The sequence below is a fragment of the Monodon monoceros genome, unplaced genomic scaffold, assembly GCF_005190385.1.
Source record: "Monodon monoceros isolate NGI ecotype Baffin Bay Population unplaced genomic scaffold, NGI_Narwhal_1 Super_Scaffold_15, whole genome shotgun sequence".
Lineage (NCBI taxonomy): Eukaryota > Metazoa > Chordata > Mammalia > Artiodactyla > Monodontidae > Monodon > Monodon monoceros.
Window position 1 is genome coordinate 28,704,883 of NW_021703771.1, and position 14,099 is coordinate 28,718,981.

Here is a 14,099-nt window from a genome sequence, read left to right on the forward strand (position 1 = left end):
ACCTTTTTTTAGAGATATGACTACAGCTGTTAGTTGAAATGTCTATTGTGTCCTCTTATTTAACTCTTTCAGCTGGGTAATCCTTGATGAGGATTAGCATGTGACCAGGCTTCCCCATGGAGACTTTTGACATCTTCTAACATTTTCTCCAGGACCTGTATTTTTCAATCCTGTAAATTTCTTTACTAAGTATTTCCTGAGGTATTCTTCTAGAATGTTCAACAGCAATGAACATGAAATAAGATGGACCTTGCCATCAAAGTCTCATAGGTAAAACATAAGATAAAACACTCTCACATAACTCATTCAGGGCAAAAGCACTTAGTCACATGAAAAAGAAATAGATAACAGTTAACATTTATTACAGATTTATATAAACATATACTGTGCTAAGAGCCATGGTGGCGTATACTCTGATTGCCTGCACAATCCATTTCCTCTTTTTTCTTTATATAGAGCTCCAATTTAATTTGGGACAATAGTGCATCTAGCTTTTCTCTTTTTTTTGCTATTAACTTGTGTGCATCTAGCTTTAAAAACTCAATTTCCCAGGTTCTTTTACCGCTTTGAGTAGCCACATGACCTAGACCTGGCAGATGAAATGTCAGTGGAAGTCTGTGTGGTAGTGTTCATATGAAACCTGTTATTTTCTAATAAATAATGACAGACTCAGCTGGTATACTATTTCTGTTTCTTTGTCCTCTCTTTTCTTTCTGCTTTGAGTGCAGATGCAGAACCTGGAGGTGTGGCAGCCTTTTTGTGACCATGAAACTACAGGCTAAGATTGGCCAAGTAGGAAAATGCAAGGAGCCTGGTTTGTTGGCACTCCAAGCTACCTAATTCATGTTTCGTGAGAAAAATAAGTTCCAAATTGTTTAAACCATTTTTCTTACACAGCCATACACAAATGTTATAATACATATGCATTTTCCTAGTCCTTAAAACAATCTTTTGAGATAGATATTATAATTTAATCATATCATTGAGGAAACTACTCAACTGATAATTGAGTAGTTTTCACAATATCATTCTGCCAGCTAGTGTAGGAGCCAGGATTTGAAGTCAGGTGGTGTGACCTAGAGCCCATGGGCTTAGTTCATCAGACATCTCTGGTGGTTTGGAGTCCCAGGAGGTTAATCCCAATTGCATATTGGGGTGAAAGAAAATCTTGCAACACTTTATATAGGAAATGGACTTACAGTTGAGTTTTGAGGAATGGGTAGGATTTTGACATATAGAGATTGAAGAAGTGGGAGAAGGGCATTCAAGGTAGAGAAAAAGGTATTGCCTATATGTGGAGAACAATGGGCTGTTGGCTTTAGCAAAGGAAACATAAGGTTGCAGAATTGGAAATAAGTTTTATAAACTAGGTTGGGACCACATCATGAGAGTTTCTGAATACAAAGACAAAAAGTTTGAACTTCTAATATTCATAAATTGGGACCTGATTTATGGAGAACTACTGAATTCTGATCAGTGTCACTCGGATCAAGCATTTCAACAGAAATATTTATGAACATTTCCCCAAATGATAAATACATCTAGAAAGTAGAATTCATATACTTTATTATCCTTATTTGAATTATTATTATTTTTTCTTAAAAATAAAGTGTCTGTTATAAAGATGCGGTATATGAGTAATTTAGAAAATCCTTTTACTTTAAACATAGGCGCCACCTTGTGGTTTAAAAAAATCCTTAGTGTAGTGGCTTTGAAGCAAAAAACTAAATTGATGGCAATTTCTCATAGCTAGATCTTATGGTTCAAATTCGGTCTATAAGAAGTCTCTTGAAGAACTTTATACAAAAGGTTTTATGTGTCTTGAATAAAAGTTATTTATGCTGTTGTGGCTTCCGTGGTGGCACTGTGGTTAAGAATCCGCCTGCCAGTGCAGGGGACACGGGTTCGAGCCCTGGTACGGGAAGATCCCACATGCTGCAGAGCAACTAAGCCTGTGCACCACAACTACTGAGCCTGTGCTCTAGAGCCCACGAGCCACAACTGCTGAGCCTGCGAGCCACAACTACTGAAGCCCGTGCGCCTAGAGCTCGTGCTCCACAACAAGAGAAGCCACTGCAGTGAGAAGCCCTTGCACTGCAATGAAGAGTAGCCCCCGCCCACCGCAACCAGAGCAAAGCCCACGTGCAGCAACGAAGACCCAATGCAGCCAAAAAAATAATAAAATTAGAAAATAAAATTAAAAAACAAAGTTATTTATGCTGTTGTATTCAGTTTACTTGTTTTGATTTATCAGTTCAAAATTGTGATAATTTGCCATTTTTTCTATGTTACACAGAAAAAAACATCCCAAAGAAACAAGCATAAAGAAGAACAAGTGTGCTCATTTATTCTTATAAATAGCCTTAGGCCACAGCTAATTTGCACTTACATGAGAGCTTTCAAAAGTGCTTGTGTTCCTGTGTGCATAGTTGTTTGTTTGGCTTTTACATGTTCGATTCCTTCAGGCTACTCTATCCACAAACCCAGAAGTAAGTAATTTAAACATCTCCTAAAGCAAGAAATGAGGAAGATAACTTTGAAGAACTGAGATACAAAAATTTTTTCAAGATGCCAATTCACCTATTCATAAAGCAGGAAAAAAGGTCACACTGAGACTTGCCATGGCTATTAAAGACAGGCCCTACTAGCGGCTACTCCAAGAAGCAAGGTAAAAGTGAGAGGGAAAATAAAGAGAAGAAAAGCAACAAGGAGGCAGAATTAAAAGGATGCACGGACGCTTGGTGATATGGGAGAAGGAGCTGAATAAGGAAAGGCAGGAATGCCCTGGGGTCTGTATGCTGCCTTAGTGCAAGCCCGGTGAGGCCTGGGCACTGGTGGGGAGGGCCCATCTCATCGTAGGCTGTGCAGAATCTCACCTCACCTCCTACACTCCTCTTTCATGAGTGTCTGGCCTCGTGTGCTGCCTGAGGTTGTCGCTGGGACCAGGAGCCCCAGTCTCATTCCAGTTTGGAAGGCCTTCATTAGAGATTGTGCAGATTCGACCCTGCTTGGATCGGTGGCCAGATGACACCTTTGGACTGAGTTTTCAAGAGTGCCTCCTTGCGGCAGGGCAAGTGGACCCCTTCATGCCTGAATTCTGATGCAGCAACTCTCACTGGTGTCTTTGGAGACCACCATCTTCAACTACAGTTGTAGCTTTTACCTCTGTTACTTTGTCACCACACCCAGTGTCACCCTGACTACAGCCATGGACCAGTTCTTATCCTCAGTTGATCAAAATGAGTGCAGAGTCTGAGCATTTGGGGCAGGGGTCCGCTGTAGACGTTTCCTCGGTTCACCTGGCCTAGCATGCCACCAGCTGCAGGAAAAGCTTATGTAATGAGATTGTTACCTCCCCAGCTAGTACTGTCCAGCTCCCCTCTTTCAAGTTCAGCCCCCTGTATTCTGTTACCCGGAGGTCAGGTGTGAGTGGGTGGCAGTGAGAGCATACTGTATACAGATGGCCTATGAACAAGAGGCGCCCGTGCCCCACCTGAAATTGTATCAGAACCTCTTTGTCCAATCTGAAGACACCCCCCTCTGTCTCCACCCAGGCAGGGGAGCATCGCTGAGGAGAGAGGCAATGCCCAGCCCAGTTAGGTGGCTTTAGTGGTTTTCGTCTTCCCCACTGCTTTCTGGACCACTTGGCTTTATGCATCCTGCATTTCTTGATCTCTTTTGTTATTCAGACATTTGCCTTGTCCACTGTTGATGGCTTGTCTGAGCTAAGCTCCTCCAGTCTGATGAGTGACTAGATGTGTCAACCTCCTCCTCCACCACTCTGTGCTCTGACCGTCAGGGGATACCCTTCCCTCCTGTGGGTGGTCCTGGAAGGATCCTTCCTCCCGTCTCTTCTGCTGTAAGTGCCAGACTGGACGTGGATGGGTATGCGTTTCTGCAGCACTTAAACTTAGTGATCTTAGTTGTCATCCATAAACTGATGTGGGGGAAAGCCATTCCTTCTACAAAAGGCCATTTCACCCAGTTCTTCTAGGCAGCAGATAGATTCACCATACTATACCTCGTGAGGAGATTGGACCTTTGTTATTCTGCCCAAACACACATTCTCTGGAAAAATGTATGAGGACAACCAGTCACCAAAGAGCAACAAAGCTGAATTTAAAAGACTAGTGTAAGTGGAACTTGGAAATGCTGGTTCTGTTTCTATAAGTGAGACCCAGCTTTTCTGGTAGGTTTTTTTTTTTTTCATACCACTCCCTTTATCTTTTAGAAAAACTTATGTTATAATGAGAGATGAAAAAAAAACTACAGAACGAAAAACAAGAAACAAAGACAAAAACAATCCCAGTATGGGTTTCTCTTGTGAGGTTTCTCCAGTTGGCCCGCTGGACGTGTTACACGTGCTATGGAATATTCATCTTGTCTCTCTGTGATATTTGTCTTTGTGCTAGGCATTACCGAGCCTTAGAGGTTATCATGAATGCCAGTTGTGTGAAATAAGCGCAACTGACAGGATATAAAGGCTAAGACTAGCCTTTCTAATCCATCTATTCCCCATTCTGTGCCTTAGGCCATGCCTCTTCTGTAAGAACACACTGCATCCTTGCTCCTGTAAAGGGAGCTGCAATAATTTCCTGAATGTCAGTCAAAACCTCTCTCCGTGAGGAGTTGGAGAAATTCAGATTTCTCCCTCTGACTAGACAGGAAAGGAGCTATAAAGAATTTTCAGAATAAGATGAGTGTTGGTATTTTTGCCACAAGTGCTTAGCTTTTTCACTTCTTTAATAGTTCAGAAATAAAATGTATCGTCCTTTTCCCTCTCTCCTCTCATGTTAGGCTAATTAATAAAATTAATTCTGAATTTAAAAACATATCTAGAGGACTTCCCTGGCAGTCCAGTGGTTAAGACTCTGAGCTTCCAATGAAGGGGGTACAGGTTTGATCCCTGGTTGGGGAACTAAGATCCTGCATGCTGCGCCCGGTGAGACCATAAATAAAAATAAATAATTTTTTAAAATTCTAGATATAAATTAATTCATCAGTACATTATTATAAGGTAAATTCATCAATATTAAGTGAAAGCTTTTTGTTTGGCATTGTTCTAAGTGCTGGGTATACAAAATGGACCAAGTCCCTACTCTCCTGGATCTTATATCCTAGTGAGTGGAGGAACAGAAAATCATCAAATAGACAAATAAATATGTACTATGTTGAGAGATGTTAAGTGCTGTGAAGAAGAATAAAGCAAAGTAAGGAGATTGGGAATGGGGTGGTGGACAGTGGGGTACTGTTTTACATAGGATGGTCAGAGAAGCCCTCTCAGATAAGGTGATATCTGGGCAGAGGTCTGAAGGACATGAGAGAGTGAGCCTCTCTGACGTCTTGAGGAAGAGTGATCCAGGCAGAGAAAACAGCTAGTTGTAAACACTGAGGTGCTCAGCGTATTCGAAGAACCTTATATGGTATAGTGAAGACTTCGGATTTTTTTTTTTTTTCCCCAATGAGATAAAAAGTCAGAGAGTTCTGAGTAACAGAATGACATAATTTCATTTGTGTTTTTAAAGCACCCGTTTGATTCATATTATTAAAAAACAGTGCGAGGAGGCAAAGGAGAAAGCAGTTCAACTAGTTATGTGGCTATTGCAGTAAATTTGGGAAGACAGTGATTCGGACTAGAGTGATAAGGATGGAAGTGCTACTGAGTGTGATTGGATTCTGGAACTATTTTGAAGATAGAGCTAACGAGTGGCTGATGGATCAGATGTGAGGTATGAGGAAAAGAAGAGGAATAAAGAATGACTCGGGTTTTAGTGTAAATAACTGAGAGTTGCTGTTTGCTGAAATGGTGAGATTGGGGTAGGAGCAGGTTTGGTGATTGGTGGAGAAGATGAAGAGATCAGTTTGGGGCACGTTGAGTTTGAGCTGCCCATTAGACATCCAAGTGGTGATACAGAATAGGCCATTGAATATCAGAGTCTAGAGTTCAAGGGTGAGTTTGGGGCTGGAGAAACAAATTTGAGTGTAATCAGTGTGTAGATAATTTTAAAGCCATGATATCATCCACGGAGTAAGTAGAGAGAGGAAAGCAGAGATCTGGGGACTGAGCTCTGGGCATCTCCAAAGCTTACAGGTTGGGAAGGAGATGGAAAGGGACTCGTTATTGAAGTAGAAGAAACCAAGAGAGGGAGCGTCGTCCTAGAGGGAAGGGAAGAAATCACTCCAGAAGAGGAAAGTCAGTTTTGCTAACTGCTGTTGGCTTGAGTAAGATTGAGAAATGGCTGTTGGTTTTAGGGGTCACTGGTGACCTCGATGAGAGCATTTTTAGAGGAACAGTAGAAACAGAACTCAACAGGAGTGGGTTTGAGACAGAGCAGTGCAGAGCAAACAGCAGCATTTTATATAGACAGCTTCCCTGAGGAACTTTGTTATGAAGGGGAGCATGGACGGATCTGTGGGTTCAAGGGAGGGAATTTTTCTTTCTTAAGATACGAGCTGTAATGGCATATTTGTATGCTGATGGGAGTTATCATCCAGTAGAAGCGAACAGATGATGACGCAGGAACAAGAGGGGATGGTATCAGGCAGAGGGAGGTGGGATCTAGTGCACAAGGGGAGTGTTGAGGAGAGGAAAATGAGCTGGTACAGATGTGAGTGGGTGGGTTGGTAGACTTGGTGGTGGGAGCCTTGGGAAGATCATGAGGTTGAAGTAAGGAAAGAGACGAGGGCTTCCCTGGTGGCGCAAGTGGCTGAGAGTCCACCTGCCGATGCAGGGGAGGCGGGTTCGTGCCCCGGTCCGGGAAGATCCCACATGCCGTGGAGCGGCTGGGCCCGTGAGCCATGGCGGCTGAGCCTGCGCGTCCGGAGCCTGTGCTCCATAACGGGAGAGGCCACAGCGGTGAGAGGCCCGCGTACCGCAAAAAAGAAAAAAAAAAAAAGGAAAAGAGACAAGGAGGTTGGAGGCTTGAGGAGAGAGGAGCATGGGAGAAGAAATAGAGGGTGAGAGCGAGCTGACCCCATCAGTGTTTTTCAGGCTTCCCTGCATCAGAAGCACTGGCTTCCCTGCATCAAAAACAGCAGTTGCTGGGCCTCACCTGAAAGTTTCTGATTCAGTTAGGTCTGGGGAGGTGCCCAGGAATTTGCAGTTTTCACGAGTTCCCAGGTGATGATGCTGATGCTGGTCCAGAGACTAGACCTTGGGCGTCACTGGGCTCGGGAAATGAGTTAGGATGGCTGGAGCAGCCCTAAAGGCCTCCTGTGTCTGGCAGTCTTGCATGTAAAGTGAATTTCGTCAACTTAGTTGTGTGTTTTTCTCCAGCCCTATTCACCAGCTCACGAGCTGGCAGCAGTAGGCACAAAGTTGGACCTAACCAGAAAAAAAGAATTGGTATCACCAGTGTATTGGGGAAGTTTTGCTTCTCTGTGATGCCTTTATATTCTGAAAATACTATTTCTACATATTTTATTTGAAACATAAAGGATCAGAGAATCTGAGATTGAGAAGGAAAAAAAATGGAACTTTGTGGTTGAAGTTTACTATTGTAGGACTTAGAAGTAAAATGGAGTAATATCCACCTCTGGTCCTGTATTTCAAGGAGAACTATAAGCCCCATTTCTCTAAAATACCTGTTAACCATACTGTTTCTGTGATTTACTGAAGAATAACATTCTGAAATATGCTTTGAAAAACTAAAATTCAGTTCTTTTGTGTTTATAAGATTATATTCATCATAAACTGAATTTGAAGGCTATTATATTGTTCTTTGCAAACGTTCATATCCTCCTACAAAAATAAGTGGTTAAGCATGGAGTTTTATACACCAGATATGAGTATTGGGAATGAGAACTTAGCTGTTAGAATAAGGGCCACAGCTCATTAATCAGAATAGAAAAAAGAGAACTGGCTTCCATAATAAGGAACAGTATTAATTCAGGTATAGTATGTTAAGCAGCAATTTAAATGCAGTGTATTTGCATAGTAAGCAAGTATTAATTTGTAAGTAACTGATAGCTTTCTTTTATTAAAAAAAAACAGATTTTGTTGGAGCCAGGCGTGATCCAGGATGTGTTAGCAGCTGGCAGTCACCTACAGCTGTTGGAGCTTCTCAATTTATGTTCCCACTATCTCATCCAGGTATGTGAGCTTGCATCCTGCTAGTATGCCCTGCACATTCCTTCTCCCTGCAGTACCCCACCGACTGGAGCCCAGTGACAGGTAAAATGGAAGGGAGGGGGGTGGGAAATGTGGCCTGTGGTGGTAGAATTTCTCCAGGACACAGGCTGAGAGGCTCCTAAGAGGGCAGCTGCAGCTCTCATGTCCTACTTCCTGTCACCGACCCTCCCTGCCCACCTCACTACCCCTGGGCGGCAGAGTAACTCAACAACCACACACAGGGTTCACTACTGGGGCCCTGGGAGATGACGCTGGGAAGGGTCTTGATTTGAAGCAATGCTCTCTGGTTGCAGAAATGCATGAGAAGTTGGTCAGTCATTTAGGATTTCAGTAACAGTAGCTAACATATCATGAAGTCATACATAATTAATTGCTGCATGAACTTCCTGGGCAATAAACGCTGGAGAAATGATGAGTGATCTGTGCATTCTTGCCCTGATTTGCTAGGGTTTCAGGAAAGGCTCTGCAAGGGGGAGGGAGAGAAAACTCCCATCCACCGAGCACCGATGCTTCACGTTTGGTCCTCACAACAACGTTGCACATTTTTATAGGCAAAAAGTCCCAAAGATTTGAAATATACCCAGCTTTCCCAAAGTGACATAGCTGGCGAGTGATAGGCCTTTCTGATTCCAAAGACATTTTTTTCCTTCTTGCATGAAAACCCTTTGTTTCAAGAGGAAGATATGGGACATCTTAGGCAGATAGTACGGATGTGACTCTCTTTTATTTTTCAGAGAGTTAAGTACTAACCCCCTACATTGAGATCCTCCCATTTATTCCACTCGTATGACCTTTAACTTGCATATATTACAGCATTATAACAACAGTGAAAATAAACTTAAAAAAATAATAAATCCACATAATTTAATTCTGTTGTCCTTGTGCACATGACATGTTATTAGTAAGTAGAAAAATCCTATTTTTTTCTGCCTAATTACATTATTTCCTTCCTAATAATTTCTCTAATTCTAAATATAGCCTTTACTTCTGTTACTCATTAGGTCATTTCCAAAGCTCTTTCTCATATATCATCTTATTTCATCCCCCCAGCAACCTCAGGAAATAGGAGCCAGTGTCTCCTAGGGAGACAGTGTGAGGAATGTCAGCCATGTTCACCTAAGGAGCAGTTCAAATACAGCATATGAAAGTTTTATCATTATCTCAGCATACTTAATCTAACAGTAAATGTTTAACTATTTTATCTTATTTTCCTTTCTTTTCTCCTCAATATTGTTGGGTGATATGGGAGACCTGTTTTAATCCCTTTCTGCAAGTAACAAATGGGAATAACATAGAAAGGTTACAAGACTTCAAAGGTGTGTGTTTGACTTGTGAAATTGAAATTACTTTTATTTGACATTTCTACATCAAATATTGCAACTTGTGCTTTCAGCATCATCACCTGATTCACTTTTTCCATGGCAGGTAATAATTAATGATGTGTGTTGACAAAAGTTTAGTTATAGTGCTAGTTATCATGACGCACATTAAAATACAGTATATATACAGTGTGTGTGTGTGTGTGTGTGTGTGTGTGTGTGTGTAAACTTAAACCTATAATTCTCTCTAAATGAGAATTCCAGATGAATGTTGGAAGTTAATGGGTATTTTTCCCTATCCCATCAGATGAACCTGTTGAGATACCAGGTGACTTGTGTGCACTTCGGAATTTATTTCTTGCAATTCATTATTTTGCTGAGGAAAAAAATGTGGCTTGCAAACAGATGTATTTTGTGGACAGTTCATTCATTATTAGCCTGCTTGAGCAGTGGTTAGAATTTTCACTGTCTTTTCACCAATGTTTGCATTTCATTCTCTTATGTAACTTTCCTTTTCCTTTTTATCTGTGATGTTGCAAGATGGCCAACTTGTAGAAGGAAACTTGGACTATAAGGACTAAAGCCATGTGTATGCAGAAACCTTCATTATGTCACTCCTTTTCAAATATATACCCTGCCTCTCTTTTAGGATTATCAAATTACCAGAAGGGGTCAGTCTGCTTTCCTATTTTGACATAGTCAAATAACTATACCTATTTATGATTTTTGGTATTATTGCTCAACTGATTTTTAATTTCCTATGGAATCATTTTATTGGGTATATAAAATATTTTCTGTTAAAATGAAAAATCTTCAGTGCTTAAAATGTACTTAGAAATTAAGACCCATCAACCAAGGCTAATATATTCTCCATTCTTGTTCGGTACTTTGCCCAATGAGGAGTTTGTGAAACCGTTTTCCTAAGATGTCTGGTATTGTTTTGTTGTTCTCAAATTACCATTATTTCAGAGATGTGGAGGGTAGAGCTCGGCTCTCAGTAGACCTCCTGCTGTCCTCCAGGGCGCGTTAAGAAGCGTATGCCAGGAGAAGTGCTGGGTGGGCGCTTCCTGAGCTCCCCACCACACCCCAAGCCTCCCTGAGCTTCCGCGGCCATCGGCTAGTGCATTGACCTGAAGCTTCTTCTGCACATGCCTAGACGCCGCTGCTCCCCTCCACCCCAGCCAAGGGAAGGGACACTTTGAGGCCACTGTGTGGGCTCCTTTCTCTTGCTTTTCCTCTGGCAGGCTGCTGAGGGCCGGGACCCCACACCACAGGAGCAGTGCCCCTCTTGTCAGTGAGGACAGCCATCAAATTAGCTTCCCAGGCTGTGAGGTCTTCCCCATATTCATTTTTGGCTCCAGGCCCTCGAATCAGGCCTGTCATTGAGAACACACATGTTCTCCGTGCATGTTGCTGAGATTAACTGGTAGCCTGGCAATGAAAGCAGCTAAATGATTTGGGGTGGGGTGAGTACAAGGGGAATGGCTACAGTAATAGCCCATCATCCCAAGATGAGGGATTTACAGACAACTGCTCAAGTTTGCATCCTTTCTCACTTGCTTTGCAATGAAATGCTGTAGGACTCTGTCCTGTGTAGCCTGTCGTGTTATATATCATTAATAACCATGACCTGTCAGACTTATCTGCTGAGATTCAGTTCCAAATAAAGTGTGAATGCTTCTTTCCCTTTTCCTCCCTCTGCTCGTCTTCCTTGTCCATTGTGCTTTTTAAAATTTTTTTTAAATTTAAATTTTTTTAATTTAAAAAATTTTTAAAAATTTCATCAGAAAGATGAACCAATTCATTAAAGAGCAATATTTGTGTATAAAAAGGGCTCAGTAAAATGTGTAAATTTTCTTGTTTTTCAGTGTATGCATGTTTACATGAATGTCATTCACTATGTTAAATCTTGTAAAGGAGTCTCTGCAGACCATCCTCAGAGAGATGGGCTATGGATATAGAGATTCTGATGTGTCTACTGATTTACCGAGTCCCTCAGATAAACATTACAAACTTTTTGAGTACAGTTTGTTTTCCCAAACTTTGATTTTTTTCTAACCTTTTTTAAAATTAGCTTCTGAACATCTGTACCTAAACATCACACAGGCAATTCAAACCTAACATGAGAAAACCTACTCTTTTCTCTGCTGATGGTACCATCAATGTGTTAGTTGTCTAGAAATTTGGACATAGTCTCTGACCCCTTCCTCACCACCATATCCAATCAATTACCAAGTTGGGTTGATGCTACCTACCAAATATCTCTCAGACCTGATTCTTTTCTCCATTGCTAATTTTCTTACCTTCTTTAGACTCTCACCGTCATTAGGTATATGTTATAAGAGTTCATAATTTCCTCCTAAGGGGCCTGCTTGTTTCTATCCTCTATCTATGCCAAACCATAGTCCCCAGAGCCATCATTATCTTTCCCAGGAAAGAGAACCAGCATTTATTGAGAGCCTATCTGTATTGAGTGTTTTGCACAAAGATTCCCATTTCTCCTCTGCTAAGCAACCCCTTAAGGCAGGTGAGAGTTCTTTTATTTTTACAGGTGGAGAAACCTAAATTCAGAACTAGGATGTTGATCGGATTTGGAAATGTCTATTAGCTCCCCTAATGACCATTTGGCAGCATCATTTCACCTGCAGAAACTCTCCAAGGCCAGGCCTGTTCTTCCCCAACCTCATCACCAGTCCTCATGCCTTTCCTAGTCTGCTCTGTTCTGGACCCTAAGGCCTTCCTTTCATGTTGGAACTTGTCATTGGGAGGGAAGACTAGGTGGTAGAGGTCCTGAGTGACAAGCAGAGCCTTCAGTCATTGCCTTCAGATTGTACCAAGGGTCAGGAGTAGGCAACACACACACAGACACACACACACACGGACACACACACACACAGACACACAGACACACACACACACACACACCACCCTTCCAAACTGTCCCCTGTCATAAGATCAGGATACTGGCCACTGGACTTTGTGTTGTATCCCCTGAAAGTGATATATTAGGAGATACACATGCTTTGCTGAAAATGTCTTTTTTTGTAATTAGCTTTCAAAAAAAAAGTTTGTACATTTTGTACTCTCTCCCCCAAATAAATGCTATATCCTATTATTTGATTAGCAAGTTTTCTTTTTGTTTGCCAAGTATCGGCCTTTATTGTGAAATGCAATTTAAATATATTGACAAGAAAGAGCCCTCACTAGACTTTCTGAATAAGACCACCAAAGGGGTGAATTAACTCCTTTTGATAGGAATATACTTTTAGTATCTACTCCTAGGCAGCAGGTGGCAGTGTGAATCCACCAGAATTCAGTAGTTAATTTAAAGCAAAAATCAGAAAAAAATGAAAAGAAAAATTATTTATTTTGCTACATATTAGTTTTCTGACCTAATCAGTAAAAAAGTCATTATTCACACCACACTGGGCAATATGCCTTGTAATTTTTAACAAATAATAGGAAACTGTTAATGTGTTCACAGGAAATACAGTTTTGTCTTGGGCTGCTGTGGTCATTTATCACTGCACTTTGTGAAATCACTCATTTGTTCTAATTTGAATGTAAATGACTCTAAGGTTTTACAAATAAGGTGACAGACTCACATAAATGTAATTGCAGGGTTCATCTCCCTCTTTTTATATATCACTCATTAGGTTATGAATTAAATACATCGTATTAAACCAGGGGCATGTCCAATGATGATATTGTAATGGCAAATTACTCTGTGCTATTAGAGGTGTATTTTTTATTCATGGACATTAATTTGTCATTAAGCGGCATTAGTTTAGCACTTTTATGGGGAAGACGTGACCTGAAAGAGGAGACGTGCTGCTGTGATGTGAGAGGAAAGGGACAGGAGTGCTCTAGGTAGAGCATTTTATCACTGTAACGAAAACGGGGGTGGGGGGGGCGTTCTATTCTGTTTTCATTTGTTTTTGTTTTCTGCTTTTACAAGCATAAAAGATCATTTCCTCAGATTGAAGGCGTTTTTCTGTTTACAGTGTGCACATTTGGATCGTCTCATAGAGCGAAGCCAAAATTCTTACTATTAATCATTCAGAAGCCAAGTAAAGGGAGCAGGAGGGAGGAAGTGACTTCCTGCCCTAAATCTCCCTCCTCTGTGACTGATGCTTATTAGTCATCCCTTGTCTTCATTTAGTTTTACACTAAATGGGCTACCATGAGAATTAGTCATTTTCTCTCTTCAGTGAAGGTACAAAGGTTTAAAGAATGTTATTCTCTCATGAGGGTATTAGGAAGAATTCTGGGTATTTCTGGTTTTTTTGTTTTTTTACATAAATGGTGATTTTACTGTTCTTTTACTTAGAAAATATTTTTTTCCTTTCAACTCTGGGAAACACAGGATCCTTGAAATAGCTTCGCAGAAGCAGAAAGTATCTGAGTGCTGCTTTTGCATCAATTTCCTCATGGGCTTACTGTGGTTGGAAATTACCCACCCCAGTTAGGGACTCTTGAAGGCAGGGGTCATGCCTTACATCTCTTTATATCTTACCCCCTCCCTCCCATCGCATCACAACAGCTCAGTGTCTGTATTGGTCAGCTTGGCCTGCTATCACAGCAAGATACCACAGACCGGGTGATTTAAACAGATATTTATTTTTCACAGTCTGGAGGCTAGAAGTCTA

At 41.3% G+C, this 14,099-nt stretch overlaps 1 protein-coding gene across 7 annotated transcripts in view; it reads left to right on the top strand.

Moving 5' to 3' along the window:
* KLHL32 (kelch like family member 32) overlaps window positions 1–14,099 on the top strand; it is a 233,436-nt gene that overhangs the window by 119,203 nt on the left and 100,134 nt on the right. For 6 of the 7 annotated variants that reach the window (XM_029224082.1, XM_029224080.1, XM_029224077.1 and 3 more), the window contains one exon: window positions 7,994–8,092. The exons of the other annotated variant lie outside the window; for it this stretch is intronic. Coding sequence is in view for 5 of the 6 variants with exons in the window: in XM_029224080.1 (XP_029079913.1) it covers window positions 7,994–8,092 (99 nt within the window). In the remaining variant the exon portion in view is untranslated. The remainder of the gene's footprint in view (window positions 1–7,993; window positions 8,093–14,099) is intronic. 7 annotated transcript variants of the gene reach the window in all.